Source organism: Patiria miniata, unplaced genomic scaffold (assembly GCF_015706575.1).
Source record: "Patiria miniata isolate m_02_andy unplaced genomic scaffold, ASM1570657v1 HiC_scaffold_18, whole genome shotgun sequence".
In the NCBI taxonomy this organism is placed as follows: domain Eukaryota; kingdom Metazoa; phylum Echinodermata; class Asteroidea; order Valvatida; family Asterinidae; genus Patiria; species Patiria miniata.
In genome coordinates, this window is record NW_024037056.1 from 9869294 (window position 1) to 9889749 (window position 20456).

At 41.3% G+C, this 20456-nt stretch overlaps 1 protein-coding gene across 1 annotated transcript; it reads left to right on the top strand.

Annotated features, from left to right (window-relative positions):
• Window positions 1–11617: 11617 nt before the first annotated feature.
• Window positions 11618–20229, top strand: LOC119724540 (adhesion G-protein coupled receptor G2-like). Its single transcript, XM_038195640.1, has 14 exons — window positions 11618–11884; window positions 12893–13162; window positions 13797–13901; window positions 14153–14277; window positions 14446–14589; window positions 14713–15124; window positions 15465–15643; window positions 15809–15961; window positions 16939–17072; window positions 17227–17326; window positions 17532–17697; window positions 17824–17890; window positions 18329–18599; window positions 19485–20229. Exons 2-14 carry the CDS (start codon window positions 13144–13146, stop codon window positions 19701–19703), a joined length of 2094 nt encoding a protein of 697 aa, XP_038051568.1. The 5' UTR covers window positions 11618–11884; window positions 12893–13143; the 3' UTR covers window positions 19704–20229.
• The last annotated feature ends 227 nt before the right edge of the window (window positions 20230–20456 follow it).

A 20456-nucleotide genomic window follows, 5' to 3' on the forward strand; every position in this document is an offset into this window, starting at 1 on the left:
CACTGGAAAACCAAAAAAAAAATTAGTTCAGCCTACTTTCACTCTCAGACAGATAAACAACATTGTAAAGTCAACTTTGACAATTTCCTTTATTATAAACCAAACGTAGCGTGCAAGGGCCTGCGACATGTATATAAAAGCCGTACTTAACATTGCTTCCTCATTTACCATCTTGCAAAGAGCAAAGTTGGTACATGTTTTCAGTGAAAAAGACACAAGGAAAATGAGTCGTGATAGATTGGTGAATAAATAAGTACATCAGCAACTTGTCATGGACGCCATGTTCAACATGAGGTCAGGGAGTTCTTTCTCTGTGGCGTTTGCCATCCTCGCTTTCTTTGCCTTCGGATGCAACTTCCAAGTGGCTGCTTTAGGTAAGCGATATTATAATCAACTGAACTGTTAAAGGCTGGTTAACTTTAGGTAAAATGTGAGGCGTTCAGGCAAATTGAAACAGAGCTGGGCAGAGGTCGGAGTGAACGTTTGCGGGTATAAGGAAGGAGAAATAATATTTTCCTTGCGATACTGTTTGTTGCACTTAATTGGACATTCCGCTTGCAAGTTTAATGACTGTTTAAGTTCACATTTATCGACATGTCAAAAAAGTAAACTTTTTAGAAAAGGACCTTTAAAGTTCTAGTTGTGTAGTCGTGGAAATGCATTTACACATTTATTCCAAGTTGTTCAGGTGTAGTACACAATCATAACGAAGAAAAAAAATCACCCCATTCGGTGTTCCCCCCCCCCCCCCGCCCCATTTTGTCTCCACTATGGCTTGTGCCCATTTTTGTCTCATTTGGGCTTAATGTCTCACAAATAACAATTGGGGAAAAAAAATAACCGTTGATGAAGCTACCGTATTTATATTCCATTTTACTTTTATTTGTTGATGTTTTGTGTCGATTTGAGAGTGAATGAAAATGATATTTTTTACAGTACTGATAGAACTCTTTAGCTCATCATGGTTAAATATTTGAGCTGAGACAATATCTGAGATGCTTCAAAATGATTTTAAATAACAGTATATTCGGTATAAACAGTGTAACTGACACGCGCACGTGGGTGTCAGTTCGTGAAAACCACGTAAAATCAATGGACCGATCCAGTAAGCTCCGCCCAGTGCGCACGTTGGCAAATTAACATGTGCTCCTCTCCAATGCCACGCTGCATTTTCCTTCCGCGCACATCATACGCGCGTGCACGAATGTCGGACTTTAGTGCACGCACGTCGGACATAAATCACGGCTGTGATTGGTCAGAACACCATGGGGCGGTGCTTACTGGATCGGTCCATTGCGGTTTTACGAACTGACACCCGGTAGTGCGAAAGCACATCAGACACTGACGCAAAATAGGAAGATTTTCGTTTTCACGATCTGACACCCAAGCATGATGCAGCAATACGGAACGGAGAAAAACGGCTTTGAAAGGTTTTAGGCCTACACGAATTTAATCCATCCGTATACTTGTGTGTTTACACAAAAATTTAATTCAAAACCGTTTTCATTGGTGAAATCAAGGTCAGTGTTAGTTCGTGGAACCGAAAATGTACGGGGTGCGCTCTAAAGTGTAGTCTATGTAATAGACCCATGGCGAATGCCATGGTCTATGATATGCATGTGAGCAGATTCGCTGATTAATTAGGCAAGACCCCGCCTCTTGACCTCTAGATTTTGACCAATCAGTGGGCACTTTCTATATCGGGTCTTCGGTCATTCACCCGTTGCGCGTCATAGACAAAGGATTAAAAAGCCCGCATCACGCGCTCGGTATCATGTTATGCGATAATGCACCCGGCTGTTGTTGCATTACAAAATATTGCATTCGAATTGACCAGTCAAACCATTAGTCCTGATTTAGGAATGAAATGGCTTCACGATTGAGTAAAGTCGACTCCGATTGGCTGCCGCGTGGCTTGCATAATGTATCAGACGTTATACAGGAAGCTTGCTCCGTGGATAACTCAGACTAGTAAAGTGCCGCGCTGCCAAAAATATCCCGGTTCTGTAAATACGCGCGCGTGCAGCGCACTCATGCGCAACGTACAGAGTATACAAATATTGAATGGCTCAGCGTGGAATGGGAGGAATATTATTGCAAGGTAAAATCTGGACTTGTCCATTTCACGAGGCGAAGCTGAGTGAACTGGAAAAGTCCAGATTTTACCGAGTTTTATATAACTGACATATAGATCCTGGTCATTTGATATATTTGAACTTTTATTCAATACAAAATTGGTGAAAAATGTATTTCTCTCTTCCAAACCACCCCTTCACGAAAATGTTTGAACCCAACGCTGTAGCGCTGGATCTTTGGAACAATACGCGCTACGCGCAACGCTGAACGCGCACACCAGCATGCATTTGCACACAAATACCGCGTCATGGAACAAGAATGATTCCGATTCCCCATGGGCGGATAGTATACAAATATTGAGTGGCTCAGCGTGGAATTGGAGGAATATTATCGCAAGGGAAAATCTGGACTTTTACATTTCACGAGGCGAGTAATAACGAATGACTCGTGATGTGAGTTCCACAAATCAAATGATCTGTATGTCGGTCATATAATAAGGGAATAACAGTGTGAGGAGCCGGTCTTCACTGCGTGATAATGACCGGGTTTGAGGGTGACCGCTGTTAATGGACCGAGACGAAGTCGAGGTCCATTAACAGCGGTCACCCCCAAACCCAGTGATTATCACAGTGAAGACCGGTGTAGCGTGAATTTACGTCGCTATGAAATTCGGACTCATTGGTAATAACGCGCATGCGTAAGTATGGTAATTAGGAAAGTGACCGGTCACGTGAGAGGGATTAACCAATAATAGGGAAAAGGGGTCCGATTTTCATAGGAGTCGGATTTTCATGTGACACCGGATCCTCACACTGTTACTCCCATTAATAAATACCTTTTCAACGAAATAAACAGTTAAAATGCTCCAATTTTGTGACTTTTTTCCCGGCGATATTTCCAGACTTTTTTGTGTTCATGTTCACGGGCCATATTTTAGCTTATGCGTGGTACCTGTCTCTTCAATAAGCGTTGTTATATACACCACAGCCGGGCCTAGGCTGCGCTGGACAATATTGCAACGTCTTCATTAAGTACGCGTACGAATTCTGCTGCCGTAGCCAAACAAATTACAACAATGTTTTCATATTTTTACCTTATGGAGGAAGCTGAAATTTCGTTTACACATTCCTTGTGTCCAGAATTACAAAGATACTTGGTTTAGGAAAGGTAAATATGTCGATGGGCGAAGTATTTACAGAAAATAAATCGTAGATCTACGCTTTCGTTGTAACATCCTCAGTATAGTGCACTGCCGCCCTACGATAGCGTTTCAAAACTTCCTTACGCGCGCGCACCCATAGCAACTGTGTTGCGTACGCGCGCGTCAGTCTCACGCGAAGGTGGTTGAGCGCATGTGCAGTGCTGTATTGTTACAAGCTGCCGTAAGACTGTTGTAAATTTGGCCAATCATTGCCTTCCATGGGGCTGGATCAATGCTAGTTCAGGGGCCATTTATTAGCTTGTTCTTTGAAGCCGGTCATTATCACCGTTAATGCCCGGCCACGTGATCGAGTCTCGACCAATCAGAAACCATCAACTCTCCAAGGTATTTATTAATGTCAGTTTGTGGTGCCGATGCCGATGAGGTTCGTCTAAAAAGTTAAGACGAGAGTGCACGTTACAGGCTTTGGCCCACGGCCTCATGCGTTATAGCAGCACAAAACTTGCCTTTGAAGTTGATGCAGTTGCCTTGATGATTTTTTTTGCGTTGTTTTAAGAACTTACAACGTTAATTTTCATTATTGTCAACGATTTGATTTTTAAACCTTTGTTATCCTTGAACAAGCTGGAACAAAGTAGTGGATACGATAAAATTTTGTGAGTTTTGTTTGTTCTTAAAGGGACACTAGGTCCTGGAACAGCCCAGTTGGGCTACAAAACGTGCTTTGAATGAGATTATGTTAACCTGAAAGAACATTTAAAACTAGGAAAGAAACATCCACACAACTATTCTTTAAAAACTGGGCGTTTTGTGTTATTCCTGTATTATGCGTGCGAGAACGAATTTCGGGGTCCACTTTTGCGTAAATTCCCCATAAATTCGAGCCGTTTGGATGCTAGTTGCATTGGTGATTGGTCACCGCTGTTCCCGAGACACACAACGTTGTATATCGTACACTGTATGAGAACGACACGAAAAACGTATTCGTACTCCGTCGTGTCCGATGTAAACAACCGGGGATTTTTCGTCTTTTCTCGGGAACGGTAAGACATTAGGTAATTGGTTTCCTTTCAACCAGATGTTTGATATAGGATAAGTAAACAATCCAAAACATGACATTTTTCGGGGATTTCAGGACCTAGTGCCCCTTTAATTCCAAATTGTATAAAATTCTACAACTGTGTGCAGTGCGGGTCTCTCAATCAAAATTGACCTATCACGGTAGAATCGCGTTAGAATCGCGTCAACGCAGCTTATGAAATATTGTCCAATTACATGACACAAAAATGGACGCGGAACGCGCAACATCGGAGACAAACAAAACTTTAATAGCGTACACAAATTCCATAGGGTTGTCTAAGGGGCGTGGCTTACTCGCCCCTATTTATAAATAGCGATAAAACGGTGTTCAGTTCTTTTCGTATACAAACCAAAAAAGATTGAAATCAGCAGAACTTGTTATTCCTCGCGCAGTCTTGCCAAATCTTCAGAGATGGTCTGCGTATCCTGTTAATCAGAAAATATATTTATTTCTATTTCCTTCCTCAAACAGTCATAAAAAAAACATTACAATGCCAGCTGGACCAACATGTCTAGACATATCAGACGATATACAGGGGGCTTGCTCCGTGGATAACGGGTGATACTCAGACTAGTAAAGTGCCGCACTGTGGAGGATGTCAGTTAGTTAGTATGGTTCCCAGACCAAAAGATTCTGACTATTCCTGATGAATCTTAGCTCAGGCCAACCTCGTCCCCAGGGTGTCGAGCAGTACGCGCCCACCACTACCTGCTCTCTCACCCTGGTATTGGATCATTTGCATGTGCAGAATTTTTGGACACGTATGCAAATGAGGAATAGTCTGGTGCCTGCCTGTGCGTTACATTTGCGTTTGTTTTTGTATGCGGTGTCTGGAGTAAAAGCAGAATCAATTCGTCGCAGCGCGAGCCTGGCGTAAGTTACAAAAACACGATTTTATTTTAATTAAACTGTTACGATCTTATCGAGACAACATGCAGTATCACATTTCATATTAATATGAACAAATTGGAAAGAAAATGAATATTTTGGAGAAGGCATTGACGAATGATCGCGAAAACACGTAATGCACGTTGTTAATAACAACACCAAGTACACGATATAAATCCATTACTAGCCAATTGCGGTATCGAATCAGGATACAGGAAGAAAGTTTCCTATCCAGGGCTTACTATTGGAAACTATGTTGAAAATAAAGTAAGCACTGGGGACGAGGTTAAGGTCAGGCAGCCTCCGTGGCTAAAAATAAACATGACGACATTGATGGCCCTTTTTCAAAGCTTGGCTTCGTTTCCGATTTCGCATTATCACTTTTAGCTTTTAATGTTCTGATCAAATTTTGTAAATAAATCACTTGCTTCGTATTATCATACATTTATGATAATACAGTTTGTTGTTTCTGTAAGATAACATTGACTAAATGTTGATCTGGAATCTTCAAATTTAGTCACCCAAATAGCACTGTAAGCAGACGGAGCCGAATGAAGACCGAGTTTTGGAAAATCTCAGTAACGGTCGTCAAATTCAAAATTGTACATGACGCAGCAAAAAGTTCGCCCATACGATCCGAGTATATTTGATGCACAAAATCGTCGTTGAATTTCAAGTTTTCTAAATGAAAGCAATTAATATTAATTATCTACTCATTTGAAAAAAAAAATTAATAAGCAATAAGCGGTTAATTAAACCTATATTATACTCGGAAATACTCGGGCACTATCCGATTGTCGACGAAAGGAATTCAGCAAACTTCGGAAATTTTCGGAAAAAAGAGGAATTCCTCCCGTTTTAGTCACGTGACGTAAATTGTAATACAATGTATTACCGGAGGCTACCGGACCTAAGATTCATCAGGAATAGTCAGAATCTTTTGGTCTGGGAACCAGACTATTAGTTAGTGAAACCAAAATATCCCAGTTCTGTAAATACGCGCGCGTGCAGCGCACTCACGCGCAACATACAGAGTGTCAGTTCGTGGTGCCGATGCCGATGAGGTTCGTCTAAAAAGTTAAGACGAGAGTGCACGATACAGGCTTTGGCCCACGGCCTCATGCGTTATAGCAGCACAAAACTTGCCTTTGAAGTTGATGCAGTTGCCTTGATGGGTCTTTTTTGCGTTGTTTTAAGAACTTACAATGTTGATTTTCATTATTGTCAATGATTTGACTTTTAAACCTTTGTTAATCTTGAACCAAGCTGAAACAAAGTAGCGGATATGATACAATTTTGTGAGTTTTTTTTGTTCTTAAAGTTTCATCCTCCAATCGAATGACAAAGATCTACTTGTATGTTATATATGTTTTGCATTCGTACAATGGTGAGAATATTTTCACTCGTTGAAAGATGGAAAAATCCACATTCAATCTTTCAACTCATGAAAATATTCTCACCATGCATTGCACTCATAAACATTCATTATTTGTATACTAATATCCATTATGCTTCTGTGATGTTATTTCTCAATCCACCAAGTTTTAGTTTCGGTCGTTTTGTTCCATGTTTAAAAGGGTGGAATTCAACAATTTGCAAATACAGCCAAATGCACGAAATCATACCTTCAAAAGACTCTTAATGTAGAAACAAATTCAGAGTGTTGCTGGGGCATCGTTATTCTTGTAAACTCTTTTTGAAACAAAATATACTCCAGCCTTCTCTTCAGCCTTCTCTTTCCCCCCCCCCCAACCAAAATTTGATTATGCATCCGCCTTTGCATTGTGCGTACATTGATTAGACTTTCGGTTTGACGGATGCGTTGCCGATTATTACAAATGTGCAATCAAATTCGCAGAAAATCGATTTGTTATTGTGACACGGGCTGAATTGTACATTCTTTTTCATTTGTCATAATTTATATCGCAAAGTCTGCATTCATTATAAATAAAGCATACAGCCGATACAAATCATGATACAGCTTTGACTGATTCATTGATTATTCACTGTATTGTAGGCCCAATTGATCATTAATGCGTTTGTTCTTATGTACACAAAAGCCTATTTGAAATAGGCAAATGAAATTTTGAAAAGATAAAAATCTTACCAAAATAAAATCAGTTAAAATAATCTTGTAGGTATATTATTGGGACGGTAAAGGGAAACATCAGTGTCATGTTACATGGGATACAAGGGCTTTTTTGTTGTTTCTTTGTCTTAATTGCATTTTAATGTCTTTCTGTATATTTGTTAAAGTTCTGTCTCATTTTATTAGTTCGATTGCTTGGTTATATGATGCGATTGTGGCAATTGCTGAGCACAAAAAAAGAACGATTGTCTTCATCTTAGGTTTTTATATAGGATTTATTACAATAGTTGGTATGTTTTGAAAGACTACACCACTTGGTTTAGCTCAATCATCATGAATATTCAAAATTCAATCATTCAATCAAACATTCCTCATATGTTCTTGACCTGGCATGCGTTTAATGCAGGAAATCGGCTGCACATTTAGCGAAATAGTTTGATGATAAATTAAAAGGAATACAGGATTGCGGATGTGCCTTCGATTTCGCGCTAAAATGAAATGTCAATGTACCAAATTCAGTGCACATTCGGGAAATCGTACGCTGATTTTTTACGACTGAATGCACCTTCATGGAAATAGAATTATCATTTGTTAAATACAAACAGCGATTTGGAACGTTCATTTTATTTCGCACGAAAACGAATGCTTCTTTTACAGACTCTTGTACACATTTTCCGAAATTGTTCGGGAAACCTATATTATACCCCCATGTATAAGCCTATGTAATAAAAGATCAATTTGAATGCAGTCTTTTAAAGCTTTCCGGGATCGATCTGAAGCGCCAGCGTTCTGTCCTGTGACTTTAATTCACTACAAATAATGCCCCAAAACTGGCACTTTTGGGTCCAGCTCGGCTATAGGCCTATCATGGATTTTTTTTATCAATTTATTTTTGAATTTAAAATGTTTTAATTTTGTTCTTTAAAATTGTTCGTTCTCATTTACAGTTTGATATACCGGTATATTTTAAGGTTTTATGACTATTATTAATATCTGGGAAGTGGTTTAAGATGGACTGTACAGTCTTTTCCACAACCCCTGACATCTCGAAGGTGTTGGATGATGCAAGAGGGGTTGAGGGCCAGACGCTCACTCATTTAAGCCGGGCGTATACGTAGTCAACATTCTCAATGGCCATGCAAAATAATTGGCCTGGAATAATGATAATTGACTTTGGTTATACTGTCTCATCTAACTAAATTAATTTGTCAAGTCTGATTTCTGGATCTGGCCCTTACAGGGATAGGTGTTCGTTTGGTAGGCGGTTCAGACTCCATGGAAGGTCGAGTGGAGGTGTTCTGGAACGGTGCTTGGGGACGGTCTGTGATGACCTATGGGACCTACGAGACGCAACAGTTATCTGCCGGGAACTGGGTTTTCGAGAAGCTTATGCGGCTCCCATTGGAGCTACATTTGGTGAGGGAACCGTGGACATAGTGTTGGATGATGTTCGTTGCACGGGTATAAACGAAGAGACGGTGTTTGATTGCCCGGCACGAAGTCTGGGAGTACACGACTGCGTGCATAGCGAGGATGCCGGGGTTCGATGTAGTAAGTTGTTGACAGCAGACGTAGTTATGCACGATATTATAACTTAAATTCGGGTTTTGTAATAACACACACTGACTGAATTTGGTAAGGGAACCGGGGACATATTGTTGGATGATGTTGGTTGCACGTGTAACGAGGAGACGGTGAAAAAAAAGACCAGGATACCACGACTGCATTCATCACGAGGATGCCGGGGTTCGATGTAGTTAGTTGCAATGCTGACATCAGAAATCCAGACTGGTTTTTATAAGATTGTAAAAAAAAATAGTCATGGAAAAGAAGGTTATGTACACTATCTCAAAGTAATAACACACAATCACTGCCTTTTGCGCTTTTAGTATGCATGGTTTTCCCCCACATTTCCCTAAAAGGCATATTGCACTGCCATAATTTCTCCCGGTATATGACAAGTGACATTTTTTTGGTATTTTAATTATGCTTAGCTGGAGATCGACCCGTCATTATAATCTGCCCATCTAATCAGACGATCGATTCAGATTCAAACCAGAACTTCGCTACGGTCAACCTACCTGGTCCTGCCGCTTCGTACCACAGCAGCCTTGGACGGCTCGAAATCACTATTGACGTGGATGGTTCTACGCGTCGCGTTAATGACGAAGTCAGATTGAGTATTGCAAACTCTCCACACGTCTTGCAATTCAATGCAAGTGATGCAAACAACACTGCGACGTGCAGCATGCAAATCTCTGTTCTTGGTAGGCAATTATTATTATACCCCCGATGTATATGTAATATGAAAACAATTTGAATGTAGTCTTTTAAAGTTTTGCTGGATCGATCCGAAGTGTCAGCATTCTGTCTTGTGACTTTAATTCACTGACTCATCGAGTACAGGCCTACAAAAAAATGCCCTAAACTGACCCTTTTTGGTCCAGCTCTGCTAAAGGCCTATTTTTCATTAATTTTTTTTACAATTTTTTATTGAATTTAAAATGTTAAGATATTTGTTTAAATTGTTCGTTCTTTTTTACAGTTTGATAAACCTGTAGCTGTTTTAAGCTGTTAATATTATTTTTAATCTGGGAAGCGGTTTAAATATGGACTTTACAGTCTTTTCCACAACCCCTGACATCTCGAAGGTGTTGGATGATGCAAGAGGGGTTGAGGGGCAGACGCACATTCATTTAAGCCGGGCGTGTATACGTAGTCAACATTCTCAATGGCCATGCAAAATAATTGGCCCGGAATAATGATTATTGACTATGGTTATACTGTTTCATCTAACTAAATTAATTTGTCAAGTCTGATTTCTGGATCTGGCCCTTACAGGGATAGGTGTTCGTTTGGTAGGCGGTTCAGATTCCATGGAAGGTCGAGTGGAGGTGTTCTGGAACGGTGCTTGGGGGACGGTCTGTGATGACGACTGGGACCTACAAGCCGCAACCGTTATCTGCCGGGAACTGGGTTACGGAGAAGCTTATGCAGCTCCCCATGAAGCTGCATTTGGTCGAGGAACCGGAGACATACTGTTGGATGAAGTTCGTTGCACGGGTAACGAGGAGACGGTGTTTGATTGCACGGCAATAAGGGGATCGGGACACGACTGCAGTCATTACGAGGATGCCGGGGTTCGATGTAGTAAGTTGTTAATGTTGACAACAGACTGATTTTTTTTTACGAGATCGAAAATACATTTAACATGTTTTGTAATAACACACATTGACTGAATCAAGGGCGGGTCCAGAACACAATTTTTGGGGGGCGGCCAAAAAAATAATTTGGTCCCGCAAAAAGGGGTCCAAAACTTTACAGCAAGGGGCTCAGGGCCCGCTTAAGGGTCCCGAAAGTGTTTTTGATTCTAGATGCTCTGTGGTGCGTTCTGAGACAATTTCTGACCACTTTACCCAAATTTTGTGAGGAAAAGATGGTGGTGTACGCAGTTTTTTTCATTTTTTGCAACGTCACTAAAACAAAATTGGGTTCTTTTTTGGGGAGGGGGCATGGCCCCCGTTGCCCCCCCCCCCCCGGCCGCCCTTGGACTGAATTTGGTGAGGGAACCGTGGACAAAGTGTTGGATGATGTTCGTTGCACGGGTAACGAACAGACGGTGTTTGAATACCCGGCACGAAGTCTGGGAGACCACAACTGCGTGCATTACGAGGATGCCGGGGTTCGATGTAGTAAGTTGTTGACAACAGACTGAGTTTTTTTACTAGATCGAAAATACATTGTACATGAACGCTATTAATAATTCGGGTTTTGTAATAACACAAACTGACTGAATTTGGTGAGGGAACCGTGGACATGGTGTTGGATGATGTTGGTTGCACGGGTAACGAGCAGACGGTGAAATTGCACGGCAAGAAGACCGGGAGAACACGACTGCATTCATTACGAGGATGCCGGGGTTCGGTGTAGTTAGTTGCAATGCTGACATCAAAATCCAGACTGTTTTTTTATAAGATAGTAAAAAAAATACAGTTTATGAAAGTTTTCGAGTTTGAAAGTGTAAAATAGTATTTATTCACAGTAACATGTCATAACTCGTCATGATCGAACATTTGATCTGAGACAATTTGTAATATCTGAGATGATTCAAAATGATACAGTATGTAGTTGAAGAAGATTATAGTATAAGAAGTTAATATGTACACTATCTCAAAGTAATAACACACAATCACTGCCTTGTGCGCTTTCAGTATGCATGGTCTACCCCCACATGTCCATAAATGCATATTGCACTGCCAGAATTTCTCCCGGTATATGACAACTGACATATTTTTGGTGTTTTAATTATGCTTAGCTGGAGATCGACCCGTCATTATAATCTGCCCATCTAATCAGACGATCGAGTCAGATCCAAACCAGAACTTCGTTACGGTCAACCTACCTGGTCCTGCCGCTTCATACCACAGCAGCCTTGGATGGTTCGAAATCACTATTGACGTGGATGGTTCTACGCGTCGTGTTAATGACGAAGTCAGATTGAGTATTGCAAACTCTCTACACGTCTTGCAGTTCAATGCAAGTGATGCAAACAACACTGCGACGTGCAGCTCGCAAATCTCCGTTCTTGGTAGGCAATTATTATTATACCCCAATGTATATCGTCACCGACACCACGAAGTAACACCCATCTACATACCAGTAAAAACTAGCAATCGGAGAAAACGGCAACTAAAGTTGAACACCTTCTAAAACAACACTTTGCGTCAAAACGACAGAGTATTTTCAGTTGGGTTTCTCGTTGTGGACACTTGATGAATTGAATTTATGAAATCTGCTGTTTTTCACTCATTTGTGTATTAAATAAACAAGAAATAAGAGAAAAAAGATGAGTGTTAGTTCGTGAAACCGAAAAAGCTGCGAAACTGTAAATTTTCGTTTTCACGAAGTAACACTCTTCAATGTATTTAACACGAGGAAAGTGCAAATTCAGGTCAGCGCGCGCGCGCTCATACAACTTGTTACAAGATGAGTGTTACTTCGTGAAAACGTTTTTGCTCACTTATGAGCAGAGTGCGCGCCATGCATTGCAATGGAAAAATGGAACTTGAGTGTTACTTCGTGAAAACGAAAATTGTCACTTTTGCGCAAAAGTTGCCATGGATACTTAGCGTAATTATTAAAGTAAAGCTCTTGAAGCTTTGAAACTTCGTGCAATGGTAGGCCTTGATGAATAATGTTTAAAAATCCAAAAAACTGAAAATCGAAAAAAATATGCTTTAACACGGTAGAGTGTTACTTCGTGGTGTCGGTGACGATATGTAATATAAGATCAATTTGAAATGCAGTCTAAAGTTTTCTTCGATCGATCCGAAGTGCCAGCGTTGTGTCCTATGACTTTAATTCACTGACTTTCATTAAGTATAGGCCTACCAATAATGCTCTAAACTCAGTCTGGCACTTTTGGGTCCAGCTCGGCTGTGGGCCTATCATGGTTTTTTTTTATCAGTACATTTTTGAATTTAAAATGATTTTCTTTTAATTAATCATTTTTTTTTAAATATCGTTCGTTCTCATTTCAGTTTGATATAGCTATTTTAAGCTTTTAATATAATTGTTTATATAAATGTTTCCTCAGTTAATCAGCCGCCAGTGATCACCTGCCCACCCAATCAGACGATTCAGACATATCCAAATCAAAACTTCGCAACAGTAACCTTACCCGAACCAGCCTCTGCATCCGACAACAGCGGATGGTTCGAAATCACCATTGACGCGGATGGTTCTACGCATCGTGTAAATGGCAGAATCAGTTTGAGTCTTTCGCAGTCTAGACACACATTGCAGTACACTGCAAGAGATGCCAGCAACAACTTTGCCACATGCACCATGCAAATCACTGTTATAGGTAAGCAGTCATTTCCTGTGTTTACACCCGAACCTACTTTGACATGGAAAACTTGTTTTGATTTTTCCCTTTTGCTGCGAAATAGATATTTTGCAAAATCAAAACAACAAAACTTGAGTATACGTAGTAGTTCCTTACAAGTGATGTTTCAAAACCAATTATTTTATGACATCGACTAATCCAGCGTGTTTTTTCCCCCGGCAATCGCAAGTAGATTTTGGTAAATGCTTAAGGTGTGTACGCCTATACACTCTTCTTCGTATCCATCTGTATGTGATGCGTACGTGCAGGTTTACCAAACTTATTCGTGCTTGATACATCTTGCTAGAATACATGTCAGAGTTTTGTCCAAGATAATTGAGGGCACCGAGATCGAATGTAATTTCCTCGTCATTGTGGTGTTGAACTGTTGATAGGAGCTCACCGCGTAGACTATCAGCAATGGTTTGCGGCATACAACCTGAACTTGGATTGTTCATTCTTTGTTGTGGTACAAGGTGAGATATGAGCATTTGAAGACTTGGCAAAGATAGTTCAAAGAGTTTGTTTGGAACCCTTTCCAAGATATTACACCAAAACACGTTTAACATTGACTTAGTGAGAGAAGAAACATTTTGCTGTGCTTTTACAACAGGTCAGTGCCCAACCAACACAACCACTGACGGTCTGAGATGGCCTGTAGCAGTAGCTGGATCCACTGCCAAGTCTGTCCAACGCTGTCCACTGACATCTGCAAATGGTTTGACTTCACCTCTCACAGTCTTTGAAACTTTCTCCCTGTTCTTCCAAGTTGTTCCTTCTGCCTGATGTATCCAATCTTTCTTGTAATCTTCACGATCGTCTCTCCACCTCAATATTTCTTTTTTTTTTCGTTCGCTGTTCCTTGGCCGCAAGTCTCACTTATATCGCATTTATTCGCACAGTTCAGTTTGTTCTGATAGAATGGTTTTGCCCGTCTGAATTATTGCCTTTTGATCACTCAAAATGAAGCTGGTGAACCCGAAGCCGTCCGGAACTGTTCGAAGTTGGAGGCGCCTCTCTACTTCCGATGGGAGGAGCAAGAGATTCGTGGCTGCGGGGACAAGAAGGAAGTGTCTCTCGAAAATGTCGTCAAGGTAATTTGTTTCATCTCAGGACGTTAGTTGATCCAAATTAGATGATGGCTCAATTTTCAGAAAGGCATTCTAATATGGTGGCTCTTGCAGAGAGGTCCTAGTTTATGAATCACACTGCATGTGTTTACTTGAGCAAACTGTGTGACCATGAACCATATTCGTTGACAGGTTGAGGTTAGCAAAGGCAATGCAGTCGAAGTGGCCGAGTTTCTTGCCAATCAGACGTCAGAGTCATCTAAGGAGGCAGAAGAAGTTACGGTGGTTGCCAGCATTTTGGAGAACATCGCAAATGCAGGATCGGGGGACAAAGAGGTATGTTGATAACCATTCCGGAGAGGGGACTTATACTTAGATTCAAAGAAGAAAGGGCTGTGGAACAGCGATATGGTAGAAATGTATGTAACTGAGGTTAATTATAATCATAATTTCTTGAAGGTGACAGAACTAGTGCTGGAGACTGTCAGCAATGTCATCATGAGTGTTGGGCCTGAAACTCCTGACTCCGAGCCCACTCAGATCGAGGCTGGTACCTCCTCAGCCATCATTCAGTCCGTAGAGACTCAAATCTCCCTGACACTTCAGCAAGAGGGTAAAGTCAGTATACGTCAGGACACCATCCACGTGGAGGCGGTCAGTCTTGAGCCAAACCAGACCAGGAACGGACTCAGCTTCGTGTCCGTGAAACAGTCTAATGCGACGTCTCCTGGACAAGGGTCACAGCAAGAGGGCACCCTTGCCGGTACCGAGGTCGAGACTTTGTACTCTAGTATGATACCGAAGGATCTCGATGTCTTGGCATCGGCTCGGTTGCCTGGCAACATCACTAATTTGTTACCGTCCCCTGATGGTAAGTTCATCATTCATGTGTGATCCAAGATTATGCACAATAATCGATATTTGATAAGATAAGAAAGAGGGTGGGGCTATGCGGTGGTTGCTGAGGTCTACTATGCAAGCAGTGGTTCAAATTGTGCGTACGTTTGAGACGCACTGCTGTTCCTTGTTGAAAGTGGAGTTATGATGGAAATGTTGGGATAACCTAAGCCTCCGGAAGTAGATTTTTATAGAATCTTAAACATCTTTTAAGGGATGACACTATGAAACGTTGTTTGTTGATAAGATTTTCGGGGGAAGTGCAAACCAAATATGAGAAACGTACCTCTTTAAACTATTTCTTCACAATATAGCTCAGCTGCAAGCCAGTTTCCTGATTTACGCTGATGACACGTTGTTCCAGTCTGCTTCGATCAAAGAGCATCGAGGGGAGGGTAACTCGACTCGTAAGGTCGCTGGATCTGTCGTCTCACTGACTGTGGAGAATGTTGAACTTGTCAACCTCACAGAACCAATCGTGATTGAATTCAAGGTGATCATGAGATAATTAATATTCCAGTTCATCCAGAGTAGAATACTTCACTGTTGCACTAGGGCCGATTCCTGCCAACTTAACATCAATGTCCAAGTTAATCAATTCAGATTGTACCCTCAATTTTGTGTAACTTTTTATCAATCTTCCGATTTCGAAACTTAGGAGGAATCAAGCGAAGTCCACTGCGTGTCCTGGGACTTTGAGCTGGAAGATGGAGTCGGTGATTGGACAACAGATGGATGCGCGCTTGCTGAAGTGACCAATAAGACAGTCGTGTGTAATTGCTCTCATGCCACCAACTTCGCAATCCTGGTGGTATGTAGTTCAATCATATTGTGATTGCAAACTACTTACATAAAGCTTTTTATTTATTTATTTATTTATTTCTTATTTACCCTGGGGAAACCTCTCAGTGGTACACTGTTTTCCAGAGGTACCCAGCAATTATACAGAATAATTCATTTAAAACTACAATTACAGAAAACGCTAAAAATAGTAAATAGTAAAATATGGGTACATAAAAACACTTAAAATATACATGTATAAAAAATAATCATGGACCATTCAGTAAAAACAAACAAAACACAGATACACACACCCAAAAAGTTGCACTGAAAAAAAAAACCAAGAGCACCCATGCACTGCATAAAACTCTGCATGAATAATATTAAATCTTGCGCATAAATTGTCTGCATGATGAGCAGTTCTCAAAAAGCTGTAAGCAGCCAAAACCAGAGGTCACGCAATTTGCCCCATTATAACAGGCACATTATCGATGGGTACTGCACTAGTACATTAAAAAAGCAGGTTTTTGTATGTGTTTTTAAAGCTTGCAAGAGTAGCAGCCAAAGGGCATTTAAGAGGTGTAGGAAGGGCGTTGAATTTTTCCATTTAAGAATGTGGCAATTGCAGGCTTAATGTGATTTGACTCCCGCTGGTTGTACCAAGCTTAGACCATGGAGCACATCACAAAGCAAAAGAGTACCTCTTTCAGTTCGAAGAAAGAGCGACACTGCTTTAAGCCATACGAAAAGGAAAGGTCCGTTAAAAAGTCAGGAAAAGAAGGAAGGAAAGTTATCAGGAAAAATACAATACATTGTTCTATAAAATCTACATGATTTCCCTGTTTGTACCTTTTTAAAATGCCTACGTTCAATGCCAACAAAACACTTCATCTTCACTCACTGAATGTTTCTCCACGTTTTTAATTAGGAGATCATTTTACTTGTTGGATATATAGATGCTACTATGAAAATTGGCTGGATTGGTAACTGGTATGAGGTTTCTTGCAGGATGTGAAGGGCCAAGCACCTGATGACAAAGATGACATTCCTGCTAAGCGAGCGCTTGATATCATCAGCCAGGTTGGCGCTGCACTGTCAATCATAGCTCTGGCTATCACGCTGATCATATACTTAGCTATCAGGTAAGATCATTGTAATGAAACGATCGGCAAAATTTAACACAACTATGTTTCCCCGTACGCTTATTACTCATGCGTTCCATGTGTTGTCTTGTCGCTGTAAGGCAGTGTGAAAATAAAGAATATATATATAAACATCTTAACCTTTTTTTGGTAGGAAACTGCGAAGCGGAAAATCTCGTCAGATCTTCATCAATTTCTGCTTCTCGTTGTTCATGTTGTATATCGTGTTCGTTGCCGGCGTCGACAATGGTAAGGTGAGCGATGTTACATAACGCAGGAAACTTTTAAGTTTAATTGAAGGGGCGATAGATATGTGGCCACCAAGAGGTCAAAAGTGGCCAGGACCGGTCGGTAAAAGCACTTTGCATATCTTGAAAGGCATTGATTGTAATGTCCTTTGTGAATTGCATCTTGCTTTGAAATTATAACAGTTATATCTACATGTACTTCAATTTAAAGGGTTCCGGAGGTGGTTGTGTGTTTGTGGCTGCTTTTCTCCACTACTTGACTCTGTCCACCATGATGTGGATGGCCGTTGAAGCCAGGAACATGTACGTCAGTACGGTGAAGGTGTTCCCAGAAGACACGCCACGATATATGCTCAAGGCTTGCCTCATCGCTTGGGGTGAGTCCCTGTCTTAACTCAAACATTATTTTTAAATATAAACCAAGCAAAATCATTGTTATCTTCAGTTGAATCAAGATTGGAATCAAGTTGAATCAAGAATAAGATTTCAATCTCCTTTTTTAGGTTCTCCATTGATTGTGTTGATTATCACCTTGGCTGCAGCATCACATCACTATGCCAACGAGCATTAGTAAGTGAATGACCATGTTAGCTTTTTAAATCTGAGGGCGCTGTTTAGATTCCCCAATTACTCACAACCTCTCTCTACCTAGTTATTATTCATAAAGAGTAGTTCTCGAAACGTCGGCTTTGTCCCAAACTTCTGCTTACTTCACTGTATGCAGTGAATTTAAGAACCTTCTACAATCTAAACTACTCCAAATTTTATTCTCTCACGCATATGATTTTGTACTCCTCAAGCAGACCTTGGACCCATAATGAGCCGAATTCTCCAGGGTCAGAGGTCTACAATCTCTTAACACAAGCCGAAACTGAAAACAAAGACAAAGTTTTGAAAATATCCAAAGACTTATACAGATGCGACTGTGAGGTTAATAAGCACTGTATTAAAACTGGTATTACCTACCTATATTAAAAAAAATGATGATCAATATTTCTTCGTTTGTAGCTGCTTCCTTGAGCCTGGTCTTGTGCTGTACCTCGGCCTCCTTGTTCCCATTGGTCTCATCCTCCTCCACAACATCATCACCTTCATCTTGGTCATGCGCAGTCTCCTGAAGGTCAAAGAGGCATCTCGCTCCCAGCAGATCTCCAAACGCCTCCAGAATGCCGTGGGAATCTCCGCCCTCATGGGCTTGACCTGGTGTTTTGGGTTCCTGGCAATCAATGAGGCAGCCTTTGCATTCCAGCTCATCTTCTGTCTGGCAAACTCCTTGCAGGTGGGTGTCATTTCCTTGTGCCTCATTTGAGCGCGGTACTTACCACACCTTTACCAACTCTACAGCTCACTCTCTTTGAGACGTGACTCCGTCATGAGTTTAACTACCGGGACATACAGGGTCTTGTCCTTCCCTTGAGCTCTGTTGCCCCAAAGAGTTTGTTTTACAGGTGCATGTACATTCATTAGATGTGCTCAAGTAGACTCTCGTTCCTCCATGGGGTATCGTATATTCACCTGCTCTTATCGACTTGCCGCCTCCTTTTCCTAACACCGCTTGTCTGCTGCGAGTGAGGTATATTTTTAACGGCCTCATACACTGTGTAGTTCCTTACTAAGAACTTTATTTCCTATAGTAGCGTGAATTTATACTGGGTTCTTGTCCTCCAAGTTACGCCAAACGTAGGCAAAAGGCACACACACAGGATAACTCCAGAGAAACTCGAACTTGCCGCACCGCTGCCAGAACATGAACTGCTGATTCCCAGCAAAGAAAAACACAGGCAGACAAAACTTATTACATTGTAACAACTTAGCCCTATTTTTAGGTACTAATTTCCGGACCGCGCGATGCTTGTAACAGAGAAACAGGTCAGTGCAGTGTAAACAACGCGCCGTCGGAGCCCTCCGTTGGCGACTAATGAGCAAAAAAAAAGTGTTATACAAACTGTCTGTAACACTATCAACAGATTCTATTTCTCTCTTGTACTTACTTTTTTGGATCATGTTGTCGGTGTAGCCAAAACCTTATAGACCCTTGCCTTTTGGCTTGTTACAAAAAATATCGTGTAAAATTTGGGCGGGAACTACGTACCAACATCAATGGTTTCTATTTGATAACCAAGCCGTTTGTAAGCGTCGTATTTAATATTTGCTCCCATTGTAGGGCGTGGTTGTGTTCATCATGTTCTGCGCTCGACGCGAGGAGGTCCGCACCGCCCTCGCACCATACATGAAGCGCATCTGCTGTGGCCGGGAGTGCCGCTTGCCCACACTGCATCATGAAAAGTCCAACGAGTCAGAATTGGTGTCAGCGACGGCTCACACTCTACCGTCAGCTGGGCAGACTGCAGATATGGAGATCTCTGTGACAACACCGCAGTAGGAAGACTATGTTGCAATTTCAAAGAAAGGTTTACCGTCAAGGTTGAACCATTCTTGTGTCATACATTGGTTAAGTTCTGGGGTAGTTGAGGTATCATTATAACGTGTCTTCTTTTTCTTGGGTATGACTGTTGCAGCAGCGTATATTTTAGTAACAGATATTATAACATGTAAAATGGTTATGGACACTTTCCAACCCCCTTAAACAGCATGCTCTATGTTAATCATTGCAATTTATCACATGGTGATTCATAAAATAAACTGTTTAGCCAACTATACACTGTTGATATGTTTTAACCCTAAAAGGGCCGGGGCGGAATCCGTCCCCAACCCCCTTAACTTTTCCCGCGATACCCTTGCAACCCGAGCTGTCCTGACTTTTTTTGGCTCGGGTCTTGCGCATATTTTGATGCCAAAAACGTAAAATTCGGACCACGGGTTGCCACGCAGCGAAATATTTCCCGGCGCAAACGGAATTTTCCCATACACGCAGTGTACACAAAGCAGAATAACCATTGGTGCATAGCATAATTAATTAGCCATAATTCAAAAAGACACATCGGCATGAAATTTCTTTGAATATTTATATTAAGTTGTTCTATGCTTGTACTGAGTTTCATAATTTTTTGTCGCTCGATGGCCGAGATCTGAGGGCCCCTACCGGCTGTGAGATGGTCAAAATAACCCCGGCCGGCCCTTTTAGGGTTAAGCTGTGCCTTAATGATTATACTGCAAGGAATGAGGTAATATACAT

Excerpts from the sequence above, each read along its gene's own strand:
- LOC119724540 (XM_038195640.1), top strand. Across the intron at positions 14,278-14,445 it reads CTCTCGAAAATGTCGTCAAG|GTTGAGGTTAGCAAAGGCAA; the intron begins GTAATTTGTTTC and ends ATTCGTTGACAG. Across the intron at positions 17,698-17,823 it reads GGCTTGCCTCATCGCTTGGG|GTTCTCCATTGATTGTGTTG; the intron begins GTGAGTCCCTGT and ends CTCCTTTTTTAG.